Here is a 14940-nt window from a genome sequence, read left to right as displayed (position 1 = left end):
TTTTCGAAGGTCACATTTGTCTTTCGGAGCGTGTCCTTGGCAGGTTGGCCTTCAACGAACGAATAAACGAATTGGTAACTGGTAATTTGAATGGGAAATGGTCCTTTTCCATAGAACACAAAAACCCCTCCTATAGCGACGATTCCAATAACCATTTCTTATTGTCGCATTCGGATTTATTTTGTCTATGAAAAAGGCCTTGTAAGTAAGTATTCTTTTTATTGTTTTCAGCAATGAATGGTTCAGTAATTCTTTACCCGTCAGTAATTGAATTCTACATTTTACAAGGGGCAAAAAACACGTGGATTGTAAATGGGTGACCGAAAACAAATTTCTTAGGTTTCTCGATTTGCTTGCCATGGGGAAGCCAAAATAAAGAAAACGGTGGCCCCAAGAGGTTCAAACTCCACAAAAAATTCATTTGCATCACTACGCCGCCGTTTGAAGTGAGTGAGTTGCTAGTTTAACGTTTATTGAAATAATAATGTGCGAATTCGGTTTCTCGAGCAGTCATAAGGTTGCCGACTCGTATTCGCATATCAGAACCTCTTTACTGTGGACTTAAATGTTTGGTTTGTGTTGGGTATGGAAAAACGTAATAACTTGAAAAAGTAGCGCGTTTCGTAGGAGAAACGCAAGGGGAGAGCTTGTTAAGAATACTTCATAAATATTTCCGCTTTGTAAATACACAACTGACAGGCGCTTGGCCAGCAAGAACAAGGAGTATTTTCGCGGCTAGATATTACTAGCAATGCTTTAATTCTAAGCCATGAAATTGTCAAAAGTTTCAATAAACCAACACATTTCATTTAATATTAAATTGACCTCGTTATTTTAAGAGAATATGTTCAAAAAAGATGTTTCTATTTTTTTAACAGAGCCTTAATGAACCTATAGGTAGGTCCCGCGCGAAGTACATTTTGTTGCTTCAAAATTGCATCGTATCAAATAGATGTCAATATTTTGCTCACAGGCAACCTTGGCCGTTCCCTTTTTAAACTTTGTACTGAAAGAGACAAAGAATTGGCTGACACAAAATTAAGAGAACTGAATGGAGCGGTTTCAAAGAAAGCGCAAACGCGTCCAAGTGGCGAAGCAATTAACAGATGTTTCCTGAACTGCAAAGACACAATTGCGAGATTCTTTAATTTAAAGTGTGAAAATTCTGGTCTCGGCGGCTGAACTTTGTGGAGCACCCGTCTTTTTTCACAGGTGCCGATGCTCCATTAACCTGAATGATTGATGACCTCTTTTTTACGCATGCGCATACCATTGTTTTGGCTGGTCCAAACTTTGCACCTCTCCGAAATGGTTTCTAGGTGTTAGAATCCCGCTGCAATTTTTCTCTTTCCTTGGACTATTGTTTAAAGGGCTATTTTCACGGATAACGTACTGTCCTAAGGTTTTGAAATCAAAATTTCACTCTCAATGTCGTTTAAGTCAGGTTTCCCATGGAATGAGACAAAAATTAGAAACACTAAAAGATGAGTTACGAACTAATTGTTTTTAAAAACAAATTATTATTTTCAGCCTTTTATTTAATTCATGTGATAATTTGACAGACATCTCTTAAATTTTAGTTTAATTTGCTAAATAGTAGCTTATGTTTCCGATTAGGTTTTTACAAGTTGGAAATATATATTGACTTACCAAACCGAACTTTCCCAAAATTACATGAAATCTACAATGTAACTTATGTAGAGACTATACCAGTAGAAAAGAAGTGCATTTTAATGCACGTTACTGTCTGCGACTGAAACATGTTTAACGTTTCACGTAGACAGTAACGTCTCAGTGAAAGAAAACTACTGAAGATAATGTAGTACGTACATGCATCCACAACCGATTATTGTCTTCTGAATGAATGCATGGTTACGCATTGTAGCTTTGTTCCTTGTGTTTAATGCACCAAGCCAAAACGCAAAAGTAGGATTTAACCACCTTGCAGATTCAGAACCGAAAAAAAACTAGAACAGCAAAATGTATGGATTGCTTATATAAATGATAAAACTCCACGGAATGGAAGACATACAGACTCACCGTTGGCCTAAGAACGGCTGTCTCTTTTCCAAAATGCCCGTAACTCGTAAAAAATTGAAGGACTTCGTTTATCGTAACTAGGTTGTACAAGTTAATGTTATTTCTGTAGTGATATTTATTGTTTGCTTTGGTCCTAAACAATCACCAAAACAACCGTTGCTGCGTTTTAGAAATTTTTTACTTAAAAGATCTTTAAGTGCAAAGAGCTTTTCTGTAGAAAGCGACTAAGGCGTTGGACGCGAGTCATGGCATGCAAATAAAGAAATATCGCTATAAGTTATCTATTTGTCGGTACGTATCAAAAGGAGGAATCTACCCTTTTTGAGCCATTTCACTTGCAATAAGATATTTTCTAAATCATGTGAGAATTCATTCTTTATAATTATATGGGTGTTACAAGAGTTATTATGCGATATAAATCAAATGATTTTTTTTTCTTCAGGCATTTATTCTTTCTTGACAGGTAACTTAATTTTCTAGACTGATTTTTCTATTAACTTTCAACCTGCTACAACTGGTTTTGGAAACAAAACTAATTTTTATACAATTAGAAACCGAACAAGAGGTGTCGTTCGCAATTTCCACCCGATTTAAGCGGTTTAAGCTAAGGGATTTAACAATTAATCCGGCGGACGGCGTAAAAACTCAAAGCGCCAACTCGAGCTAGCTTTTAGTTCACTTTTGGCTGTAATAAAACTCTCCTTTTCCAGACGAGACGTTTATGTTTCAACCAATGGAAACTCTTACGAGTCTATTAGCTGACAGGATAGGCCGGCAATCGAAGGTCAATATATAAAATTTTATTGTTTGAATTGTCTGTGTGTCTTTTACTTTACAAATAAACACAGTTTGGAAATGGCCTCAAAAGAAACATAAGATAATCAAATAATATTCTTTATTTAAAACAAGTGTATTTTTCTTTCACGGCAGTTGAAACTGGCCATATAAACTGTCACCAAATTTTATATAGTTGACTAATATTTGAATTTTAAATGACTTCCTGGCAAAAGATATGATTTTACCAGCCACATGCTTTGCTAGTCGCAAAGATGTATGTCAAAGTAAAGTGTTCTTAGCCTTGTATGGTTTCCATGGAGAAACTGCTTTATTCTTTTGTTAAATTTTGATTCAAACGACAGACTAAAACGTGAAAAAAGAGTAATCAATATTTGAAGCTTTTCTCTAAATGTCCTCGCGCATAAAAGAATAATCAACGTAGAACAAAAGAACTTTTCAGTGTATTTTCTATGGCATCTTGAAATGATATTATTGCTTTTACAGTCATACCTAGGCATAATCGTTTTTGTACCTTTACAAAGTAAATGTAAAAAATTGATTTTCTCCTTTTACAAACATGTACGCGAAGGCTTGATGATTCGGTACAAAGATACCGATCGCAAGCCAACGCGCTGTGTTATTTGATAATAAAAATATTTCTTTTTACATATGCATTCATGATACAATTAGCTTTGATTCACCAGTGTTAAGAGCAAGAAAAAAGAAAAAAAAGAGAGATTTCACAGGTCAAGAAAAACAACGTCTGATTCTTGTGAATTCGACGCACAATTCCTATGGGTCAATTCTTATTTTAGAGGAGACTGCGGTTGGAGTTTCCGTATCCGATAGAGATGTATCACTTTACAAAGTAATTCAAAGCTTTCTTGACGTTTCGTGTTAACTACGAAATCCCCGAAACTAAAAACAGAATTAAATTAATCACACCGCCTAAGTAACCGATTACTACCTGAAAACGCAAAGTCCATGGTGTTAAAATTGATGCTAAACTGAAAAGAAGTCGGTCACTTGCCAGACGAAAAATAAGAATCTCGGTTTCTCTGTAGGTAGTCAGTGATCATAAAAGTTTATGATTAACTTGTTTTGCTCCATGCGATATCAATAAATATCTTTCGATGGGTTTGTAATTTGTGGTTTGTTTGATGATTGAGCAATCAAGTTCTAAGTCAACATTCAACCGTTTTTGTTAACTCCCCTACCAGTTGTTTCAAAGGTTTTATTTGCGGTCTAAGTAAATATGATGCCCTATTCGCCTCTTTGTGTGGGAGGAATTTTAGAAACTGGAAGCGTCAATTTTTCATTTACTGGGCGTATTTTTAAACGAAAATTTGAATAGCAATCATTATTTTTTGTTACGATGTGGGCAGCGTTTAGTAGGGTAATTACAACGAGAAGCACTTTGAAGCAAACGGAATTATTCATTAGGGGGACCCTTAATTGCGAGGCCTTAATGTAATCCCTTGATAATGTCAGCTTCATCCATAATGGATTGTTGTTAGTTGAGGAGATGTGAATTTGTGTTTATTGTATGGTCGAGGGAAAAAAAGGTTTACATTTAAAATTCTCCCATGTCGTGATTGTGCAATAGTAAAGGACTAAAATATCACAATAAGAAAAATAAATATACGACGCTTCCTTAAGTCTGTTTTAATGTCTGTTTCCTGCTTTCAGGAAAATTTTTACAACGTAAAGAAACATATCCGCTAAAATTAGTTTTGTGGCAGCTGTTTTACAAAGTTCCTTCCTCTTAGTACAAGCCGTACAATCATTTCTTGCCATAAACACGAACAACTCTCCAATTAGGCCACAAAACTGGCGTACAATGTGGAATAATTAACGGCTTGCTTTGTTAAACAATATCGCTCTTTACAACTTCTTTTTTTCTTTATGTTTCCTTTGCAATGAGCATGCGCGCTGCCTCGCCTGAAACCCTACCATTGGTCAATTTTTGGCAGGTGCGCTGCACATTACATTGAGAAAGGGAAAACCATTTCAGTGTCACTCGAGTTCTTCATGGTCTCTCTTGCGTTCTCCAACGACAATATTTACTTAGCGTTCGTTCGTAAGATTTCAGAATGCCAAAGTCTTTCCTGGTTAAGAAATCTGCGGGCCTGGCCAATTTGCACTGCAGGAGCTCAGAAGGTAAAACGGTTTGTTGAAATCTTTGTTTGAAAGTTGCTAAAATCATGATTTTTACAAAATATTGTGGCTCTCGGATGTAACAACTGGATGTCAACTATGCCCGCCCCAATCAGGCTAATTTCCCCTGGGCGAATTTCTCTCTGCTAAAAAAAGTTGAAAAGCGATTGCTTTTTATTTTTAGTCACATAGAAAAAGACTCACAGGGGAGACTATTAACGACAATGTTTGACAAATCTTTCTCGATGAAGATCGGCCAAATTAGTGCGATTTCCCGCTGAGGTTACCCTGAACGTGTTCACATAACCTGTGACTTAAAATCAACAAAACCAAGCACCCTATCTTAAAAAGGCAAATAATTGATTCACCATAAGCAAAAATTGTTTGAAATAAGACGGCATTATATCCGTGAAGAGTTGTAAACCAGACAATCAAAGCTCTTGAAAGAATTGTTTTCTAAGTACCATTTTTTAAGTTGAAAATGTGGCTCTCGGAAAGAAAGATTTATTTACGCACGAATAATCTTCAGTCAAAAAGCTAGCCGTTTTCAGTTAGCACGCATATTAACCTGCAATTTCAGGCATAGTGGTGTAGATCCGGGAAATTGCGATAAAATTGCTCGTGATAACACTTTGTAAATCCCTCAGATGAAGAGATATGGTCAAGAAAAATGACCGTAAAGAGAAAGAAAAATTAAAAAGCTGTATATACAATGAGTAGTTTATAAATCTGTATCTTGTTTTAATTTATTGTTTTTAATTTTGCGGTGAATAGACCATAGTACAAACGCGAGAGATTGTAAAATGGACAGTCCAATAGAATACAATTGAATTACAAGAAAAAAGTGAAAACTAAACTGATTTTCAAGCAAATATAGGTCCCCTGCTGTGAGTGAGTTGCAACTAGGTTCTCTCTTTAACACAGGTGTTTGAAAGTGGTGGATTCAAGAAAAGATCCTTATTAAATATTCATGCCTCTTCTCTTTCACTTGTTTGGCATATCACAGGTTAAATCTTCTGGTGATAAAGGAAGAGTTAAATTAACCCAGCGAAATAGGATTCCACCCGTTACGACATGTGCTTAAGAATAAGAGAGATGACTAACAACTCGCAGGAAAAATTCAACTGGATGACAAGCACGTGTGTCCTCACTTACACCGCTAAATAAATACGGTGACGACCAATATGAGAACGGCGCTTTCATTAAAAATAGGCAACGAAGCATGAAACCTCTCAACAATGAAAAAAGCGAATCGAAACAAAAAATTTTACTCCTTTAACTGAATTCTCTGACGCCTTAGAATTTTTTAAATAAAATTTTCATTGTAAAAGGCTATGGTTTGAAGGCGCGCTTTGTGTGAAAAATAAAGTCTTTCCTAGCTATGGGATTTCCTGGCCGTTGATGGCAAAAATTAAATCGCATGAAAAGGAAGTGAAACAAATGAATTTCTGTAACCTAAAAAAGCCTGAAGTAGAGGACAAATAAAAACATTTATGTTTATTTTTAGGGTCAAAGTATTTATTTGAAAGTGAAATTTTTGTTTGAGATTATTGTCTGACGATTTGGCTTAAATCAGAGGTGTGGATTAAGCTCTGAAGTTTTGCCATTTATTTTGCACTTAAATAGGTCGCTATTGTCTTCAGTGTCTTTGTATTATTATAGGCATACGGAACGGCTGAGACAACATCATATAGTCAATGCCATTAGAACTAACTAATTTTGTTTTTAATCCAAAAAGCGATCATTTTTGTTTTAAATAGCAACTTTTTTCAGTTTAGGCTGGCGAGGAGTCAGTAAAGTTAACGCACGTTTAGATCTTTTTATAGGCACAGCCCGGGTGGCAACGGTGCGATTAGTAGAAAAATGTTCTCTACTAAAACAAAAAAATAATAATTAACTGATTCTATTCGTACATGGCAAAGTGTATGTACATCTTGGTTTTAGAACTTGCTTTATTCATTTAGTTAACAATAACAAACAATATCATACATTTTGATTGCTTTGATTGAAGTGTTTTGAATTTTACTTTCAACACAACGTCGATTTCCTATTCGAAGTTAATTTATTAAGTACTGTACATCCCTTATACGCTTGACAATCTGACTAGTTTTTGTTTATATTATGTTACATGTACGGTAGTAGAAATCTTAGTCACGTACTTGAAATTTCATAAGATAATTTGAATATTTCTCTAATTGTATCTTGATTCGATTAGTTTCCCAGTATGTTGGCATATTATATTTCCCCCTTTCAGGAGCCGAATTCTTCGAAACTTCTTCTTGTGATCTGATATTTCAGTGTGCAAATGAAATTATACGGGGAAGACAGTCATTTGAATTTGAAGTCCTCGGAGCAGTTGATTCAACTTGAATGTTGGTATTCTTGTTCAATAGTTTGCCAAATGTAATTCAAGTTTTTCCTTTCTACTCTCAAGTATAAGATGCAGAATTAACTGCCGGGCCAACATCACTAAGAACTGAATAACATACAAGTATAACAAATATACTAAGTCGTGCTGATTGACAATCAAAGTCGATTAATACTGTAGAATAAGATGACAAGGAAACAAAACATAACAAACGCCGGAGACATTCAATTGAATGGAACATGAGTTCAATATTTTAACAAGAAAAAAAAAAACTTGACAATTTCAATCACGACTCGAATTGACTTAAAACAACCGAGCTTCTTTTAATTCATTATTGTTGCGAGCATCTGCGATTTGTCTTTTTGATATATAGTTTCACTAATTATTTCTTAACAACACCTGAAAAAATGTTTATAAGGCGGAGGATAGGTGGAAAAAGAGTGAAAGAGTAGGCGGCTTTAATTCAATAAAAGCTTAGCCTGTTTCAGGCTTCGAGATGGTCTGGTGCGCTGAATTGAGAAAGCGCGAACATGAACTTTCGCGCCCTCCCCATTCTTTAGGGTCTTCCCCACTTTCTGAGAGCCTAGAACAGGCTAATAAAAGCTAGAATGCCATTTTGTTACTAAAAACGGCAAGTACAAAGTCGATTCTGAAACCAGAATTTAAAGTGTCATTTTGGGTACTATCAATAGAAAGATTCATTCATTCGGCTAGTCTTGTATTTTGACACAAAAATAAAGAAATAAAGTTAGTATGCATTCATTCATTCGTCCGTCAGTTTGTTCATTCAGTCATTCATTCATTCGTACCTCTCACGTTAAACAGCTCAAGCAGGATCCGCACTACTCAGATTGCTCAGTAGATGCCTTTGGACGAATTTACAATGTATAACAACTGACCAAAAAAGCGCTTCCAACGAGTTTGTTTATATCCAAAGTTTTGAACCCCTTTAATGTTCCTTGTTGGGGGCAACTTGATAAAAAGCTACCGGTGACAGCCGGTAATCTATGTAATCCCCTCTGCATGGGGGCAACAGAATCCGAAATATCAGGGTCACCCAGCGACTGAAATAACTGCTCTAAGGAACAATTATTGCCTAAAAATTTCTAAGGCACGAGGCTAAAAGTTTCTTGATAGCCGTTGTATTCGTGTAAGATATTTCGTCTTTTTGTACTAATTAACTTACCTAGTACGATTTTCGGAGGTTGTGCTTTTTTACATTTTATCACCAAGATATTGCGTTTATTGCCGAGCCTCCTCTTTAAAATTTCGGTATTTAGACAAAGAAGTACAGCTACTCCATTTCCGTGAAATTTCGATCGCACCCATCGGCGGTAGTGGCAGTTTTGAATGAGTCAATAAAGCCACCTGGAACTTTCGAGACGACACAAGTTCCCCTAAGACATCCGAACAGATTCATAGTTTTCAGAGCAGTTCCAAATTACGCAAACAGGTTTCTAAAGCACAGTAAAAACATTCTGGGACACTTCTGGCGTATCTGAAAACATTAGGTCGTTGGGTGTCCCTGTAAAGTGAAACAGAAGGCTGAATCCGAGACTCTGAAGCGAATTTACCAGCTTGCTTCCATATGTTTGCGGATATTTACGGATAAGCTAAATACAAAGTCTATTCTTTGCGCGGATATGAGAAGATACCTACTTTTTCTCGCATAATATACGTCTTTCCGTTTACTCAACCATCCGAAAGCCCGTTTTTCGTGTATAATGTGCATGTGTATTGGCGTCTGAGAAGTAAACGGTGATACAAGGCAGAAATGTTAACTAACGTTCGCCCGACACTTCCTACTTAAAATCAGAAATATTATTGGCATCCTTCTAAATTTATCCACTCTCTATTTTCCTTTATATCATGAGCAACGGGGCTACAGAGCTAACAGAGTCAAAAGAAAATTTGATTATCTGAACAAATACCTAAGTCAGTTAAAATTCAGTCCATTCTTAAGCGTGCAGTTAGTTTACAGATCTGAGATATCAAGGAAAAAGCGCCATATTGAGAAATATAATGCTTTTTGCTTAACTGCAGCTGACAACACTAACCAAATCATAGTTAGTAGAGGAGACTGGTTAGGAAACCCGGCAAAAATCAAAGTTGAAAACAATGGTGCTGTAGGTTATGTTGGAAGCTCCCTGACCATGCACAATCCTTTGTTTTCTGTTTACAAACTTATGACTGAAAAAATTAATGCAGTGTTTCTATTGGTCAATAACTTCAAAATGGTAAGAATGCTATTGAAGGTTGTGCACGGTCAGGTCCAAAAAAGCTAATAAAAACCTACAACAAAGGGTTTCCTAACCATTACACTTTAATTAACTACCGTAAAATTCAGAAAATAAGCCCTGGGGCTTATATTTTTCAAAGGCCCTTTTTGAGGGGCTTATCTACGGAGGGAAATTTGCGTTTGAAAATCGATTGAGCTAGCCTTATAGTTGGAAGGAATTTTACCGTTTTTGCTTTGTTTTACTTTGTATTTGAGGGAAATTTCCAAGTACAAGCCCCCGGGGGGCTTATATTTGGAGGGGCGATTTAACGGAGGGTTTTCTGCGTTACGAGTTTGGGGGGCTTATACATGGAGGGGCTTATTTTCGGAATTTTACGGTACGACCAAATCAAGACCATCCTCGTCTAAACCTCATTTCACTATTTTTGTTTTTTCTCACGTTTTACTTTACTTCATTTTCAGTAAAAACAGTTGCTAAACCAGAGAAAATCTCCACTTTTGAAGATGAGCCCACTGCATCCTCACCGTTAACGCAAGAAAAGTGGGAAGGCTGGGAGCCTTTGGATATGTCAGAGTACGAGGCAAGCGTAGAGTCAGTACATAGCGTAGTGAGAGATTTCCAGCACCAGATGTCCAGTTATCCTAGAAACTCCATCTTATATTCGCCCTCCGACGACTCAAGCTCTATACAAACTTCTTTTCTGGAGGAGGAGTTCCATGCTCCTAGACGCGAGTCCAGTTCCAGCGTTGAAGATTCTGGCAAGCCCAAAGAAAAACCATTCAAATGCAACTGCTGTGTGATGTCATTCACGCGCCCCAGCGATCTTCAACGTCATTTGCTGATCCATAACAACAACAAGCCATACAAATGCGAAGAGTGTGACCGTGAATTCACGTGGTTTGGAAACTTTCAGAAGCACGTGCTGTCGCACATGGGGGGCAATTCCAGAACGCCTGGGACTTTGCCCTTTTCAGCCATGTTCACGTTCCTGGCACGTGAACAAGTTAAGGAGCTTTTCATCAAAGATGGGGACAAGTATAAGTGTCGCTTGTGTGCAAAGGATTTTACTCGGCTCAGCGGCTTGAAAACGCACATTCGCATGCATACAGGAGAGAGGCCTTACGTCTGTGAAGTCTGCTCGTTTGCTTTTACTACGTCACGTGCTCTCAAGATGCACGTGCGCCTACATACTGGCGAGAAACCATACAAGTGCGGGGAATGTGGGCGCGCTTTCACCAGAAGAGATGAGATGCATACCCATATGTACATTCATAAAGGTAAGTTTACTCATGCGTTACTCTGTTCTCGATGGGACGCATATATAAATTTTCTTTTCTCTTTTTTACGTGGTACCAGGAACTTTTCTTTCTTTTCCTCTTGTTTTGTTGAAAACCGAAGAGAAGAGGCAAAGAAACGTAACAAAAGTTATTCTCAAGGTCTAATACCCTCTCGAAACAGCCGCATCAGAACTAGCAAAAGTTAAAAAGCAATGAAAATCAACAAGCGCTGTATGCATTGTTAAGTTGCTGGGAAGGTGAGGCGCTTATTTGATGGCCGCACTTTTCGAGTGAATATGTTATTTAATTATGCTATCGCATCCTCTTTTGAACACAGTTATTTCAATTAGATCACTTTATAAATAAGGTACAGGAAATCAGTTATAGGTGATAGAATTTTTAAGGTTTTGTAACTTTTTTTGTTATCTTATATTAACTTTCTAATTCATTACCAACAGGAGAGAAGCCATTTAAATGTGACATCTGTTCAGCATCTTTTATCCGCTATGGTCATCTACAACGTCACTTGCTGATTCACAGTGATGATAAACCTTACAAATGCAAGGTCTGTCCTAAGTCCTTTACCCAGTACCGCAACCTACAGACCCACATGTACAAGCATACAGGAGAAAGGCCCTATCGTTGCAGGTAGGTATAGTAACAGCTTAACCTGGGGGAAGAGGGGAACTCTCTTATAAGCCTAACCTGATATGTGCTAGGGAAGATAGTAGAGAGCTTAAGCAAAGACGGAGCGACGGCAACGCAAACGGCAAAAAAGCAATGGGTTTATTAAGCAAAACAACAACTTTGCACTTGCACCACACTTTCTTGTACATTTCTTTGTCGTTACTGCACGACCAAAGAGTGAAACTTAGTAGTTTCACGTTTTATGAAGACCGACGTGAACACAAGACAACAATTGCCTTTTTTGTCTGAACTTAGATACAGTCATTTAGAGATAATTCCAGAAAAATTCCGGCCTCAATATTTGACAAATTGAATGAAATAGGATAAGATTTTTTTTTTTGAAAGTGACGTTTTAGCTGTCGTTGCCATCGTGGTTACTTAAGCTCCCTAGTATGGTTTTCAGTACTCAAGTGGTAACTTAACACTCGAATGTGAAAACGAGGTTTACTTCTCCACCCCAGGAGGGTGGGAGACACTCCCCTATTCGGTCCATGAAAGAACCAGGTATGATTTTCGGGGTCTCGAGTCTTCTTCAGTTTCAAGAGCCGATTACTAATCGGTTCCTGGCAGGGTAATATACAATTTCACTTTTCGCGTCTTGAACAGGGTGTTCTAGTCGCCACCATGACCAGAAACTGGGCCGAGTTGACTTCTGGGACTGTTACTATGGCAACAGCTGACCAGTGCTTTCCCAGTCACGATCCCAGAAACAATAGACCTTGTCACGGTTTTCGACGCCATCTTGACGAGTAGGCAAACGCTTGAGAAATTACATTGATTGTATGAGAATCTAATGTCGAATAATTTCCGTAGTACGACTGTTCTGAAATGATATGATTTGTAAACTAAAGCTTCACTCCTAAGGATTCTCTTTTGAGGGCGTTACATGCACTAGAAGACCTAGAGCCACTTTTTAAAATTTTTTATACATTTGTCTGTAAGAAAGTCCCGGGAAAATTACAGACAAATATATGGAAAATCTAAAGCAAGCCTCCGGAGAAATTTAATCACAGGTACGCCCCCCTAAAATTTTTTCGGAAAATCCTTGGCTTTGTAGCTTTAGTTTACAATTGATTTTTTTTTCAGAACAGGCGTTTTACGGAAATTATTCGACATTAGATTCTCATACAAACACTGTAATTTCTCACACGTTTGCCTACTCGTCAAGATGGCGTCGAAAACCGTGACAAGGTCTATTACGGGACGCATTTAGGCTCCATTTTTTTTTTCTTGTTTCTAAAGTGGAAGCCAGTCCATAAGAGCGTGATTGGAGGTTGCGATGAGCGGTCTACATGGCAAAATTATATAATTCGCTTTTTCGTCAACTAACTTTCCAGTGAAAACAGAGAAATCCTTAGTTATAAAGGGATTTAGCCTTTGTCTAACTTTTGTAATTCTTATCGATATCACGGTTTGAAATTTTGTAGTAAAGAACTAAAACATCCTTTCGAGATATTGGTAAATTTTATTTCAAAAACTATGCATTCTCAACATGCTCATAAAAGCATTTACTCGTGGGTAAAGCGTGCTGCATTCAAAAGAAGTCAAATGAAATCAATTAGATTCATTCATTCTTCTTTTTTCCTTCCCTCCTTTATTCCATTCTCTTTCCATTCACTTAGGTATTGTCCCAAAGGTTTCACCCAATATGGAACTCTTCAGGCGCACGAAAGGACACACACCGGGGAAAAGCCATTTCAGTGCCAGTTCTGTGACAAGGCTTTCATTACGTCATCGCATCTTAGATGGCACATCAAGACTCAACATAATACCAAGAAAGAATAGTTTAAAATACATTTATTTAGCATGAGATTAATTTAGTAAACATATGTAAATAATGTGCAATCATGGCGACGTAGATATTGCTTAGGGCGAAAATGGCTGTTGTGGTTAATTTCAGTAGAAGTAGTGCGTTTTTTCGTAGGGGGGTCAGATTTCTAAAAGGAAGGGAATTTCAACCTCTCCTATTTCGACAATGGGCGAGCTCGCGTTGAAGACTCTTATAGTACTATGGTCCCTTTGAATTGGGGCTTAAAGTTTTCAACTCGTCGATCATTTCACAACTGGGTCATACATTATAAGTACGTTAATTTCGTTTAATTTGTTAAAAGTAGGAGCTGTAAGCCTTTCCGAGACTCATCACAGTACGCGACTTCTAGGTAAGAAAGGTTGACCAAATTAACACAAATACATGTAGATTAAGTATAAACATCTAAACACTCAATTTCAAAAACTGGTCCTGTTTCTTCTGGCCGAATTCATCAAAGGTCATCAAATATTAATTAGTTACATTTTGAATGAAGTTATTGGAGCTCTGTTTGTAGAAAAGCAACTTTTCTAACTCAAATTCTCATTTAAAGGAGTTCATAACATTTCTCCTAAACGATCAATATATCTGCATGCGTTTTCAGTTCTTGATGGAAGTTTCTAAGTGTAGAGGAATGAGTTGTCTTGAATGCCCTGAAGCTTAATAAAGAACATTCTGCTATTCTAGCTTCGAGCTACCTTTTTGTCCGATTTTTCTAAGTGATAAAAAGACAGTTTTGAGAGTTGTTCTTTGGTTATTTTTTGATCAACCCACCTGAGCGTCCACTGGCGATGCTGAATCTGACAATGACGGCAAACGGCCAAAAACGGCAGTGCTCTCCATTTCTGGTCTAAAACAAAAGACATAAATAATAAACAGGTACGTGAAGGCTAATAGTTTTTCACGTAAATTCATCAGGGAGTTTTGTTATCGCTACTTTGAATAAAAGTAATTCTAATCAGCAAGGTAAAAATTATTTAAAAAGAAAGACAGCCACCGTTAATTTCTTCCAAGACATTTGTGAAACAGACCTGACAACCTCGCATTTATCCATTTACATTTGTTTCTTCTCCAAGGCAAATCGTCCTATTCTTTATGTTGAATCCTCAGTCTGAAAAAGGCAAGATGAAAAAGTTTTTTTATTAATAACTGACGTGAAATACGCTGTTTTATTTACAAAATATATACAGAGCGGAACCTTGTTGTATGGAACCCATCTCGATGCATCTGCTCAAGCTGACTCTATAAGTGAATGAGGTTGTGATGTTTAGTAATCTGATCATGACTTGTACAAATGTTAACCTATTTAGTCCTGCAGGCTACATATTTTATTCACCATGAAAAAAAGCTCCGCAACAGGCGCGTGATAAACAGGCTATTCCAACTCCAAAGCTAATCCCTTTCAAAACGATGCAAAAAGCAAAACTACCGCTTTATAAAGGAGGTCCACATGCAGGCGAACTGTGTGCCCTTGCCCCATAATTAAGAAAATATAGAGAGATTTAGAATCGCTTTTACGACAAACTAGACGGCGCAATCGTGAATTTGCATCATGTGACCAAGTCTTCCTTTTACTTGTCTCTTTTC

General features: G+C 37.3%; 1 protein-coding gene across 1 annotated transcript; it reads left to right on the top strand.

The window, feature by feature from the left end:
* The first annotated feature begins 4844 nt into the window (after nucleotides 1-4844).
* On the top strand, nucleotides 4845-13967 carry LOC140951021 (uncharacterized). The gene is made up of 4 exons (XM_073400242.1): nucleotides 4845-4977; nucleotides 10044-10859; nucleotides 11318-11507; nucleotides 13169-13967. The coding sequence occupies exons 1-4, from the start codon at nucleotides 4911-4913 to the stop codon at nucleotides 13329-13331; spliced, it is 1236 nt and encodes a 411-aa protein (XP_073256343.1). The 5' UTR covers nucleotides 4845-4910; the 3' UTR covers nucleotides 13332-13967.
* The last annotated feature ends 973 nt before the right edge of the window (nucleotides 13968-14940 follow it).

The sequence above is a fragment of the Porites lutea genome, chromosome 10 (assembly GCF_958299795.1).
Source record: "Porites lutea chromosome 10, jaPorLute2.1, whole genome shotgun sequence".
NCBI lineage: Eukaryota > Metazoa > Cnidaria > Anthozoa > Scleractinia > Poritidae > Porites > Porites lutea.
This window is presented reverse-complemented; position numbering and strand designations above follow the sequence as displayed.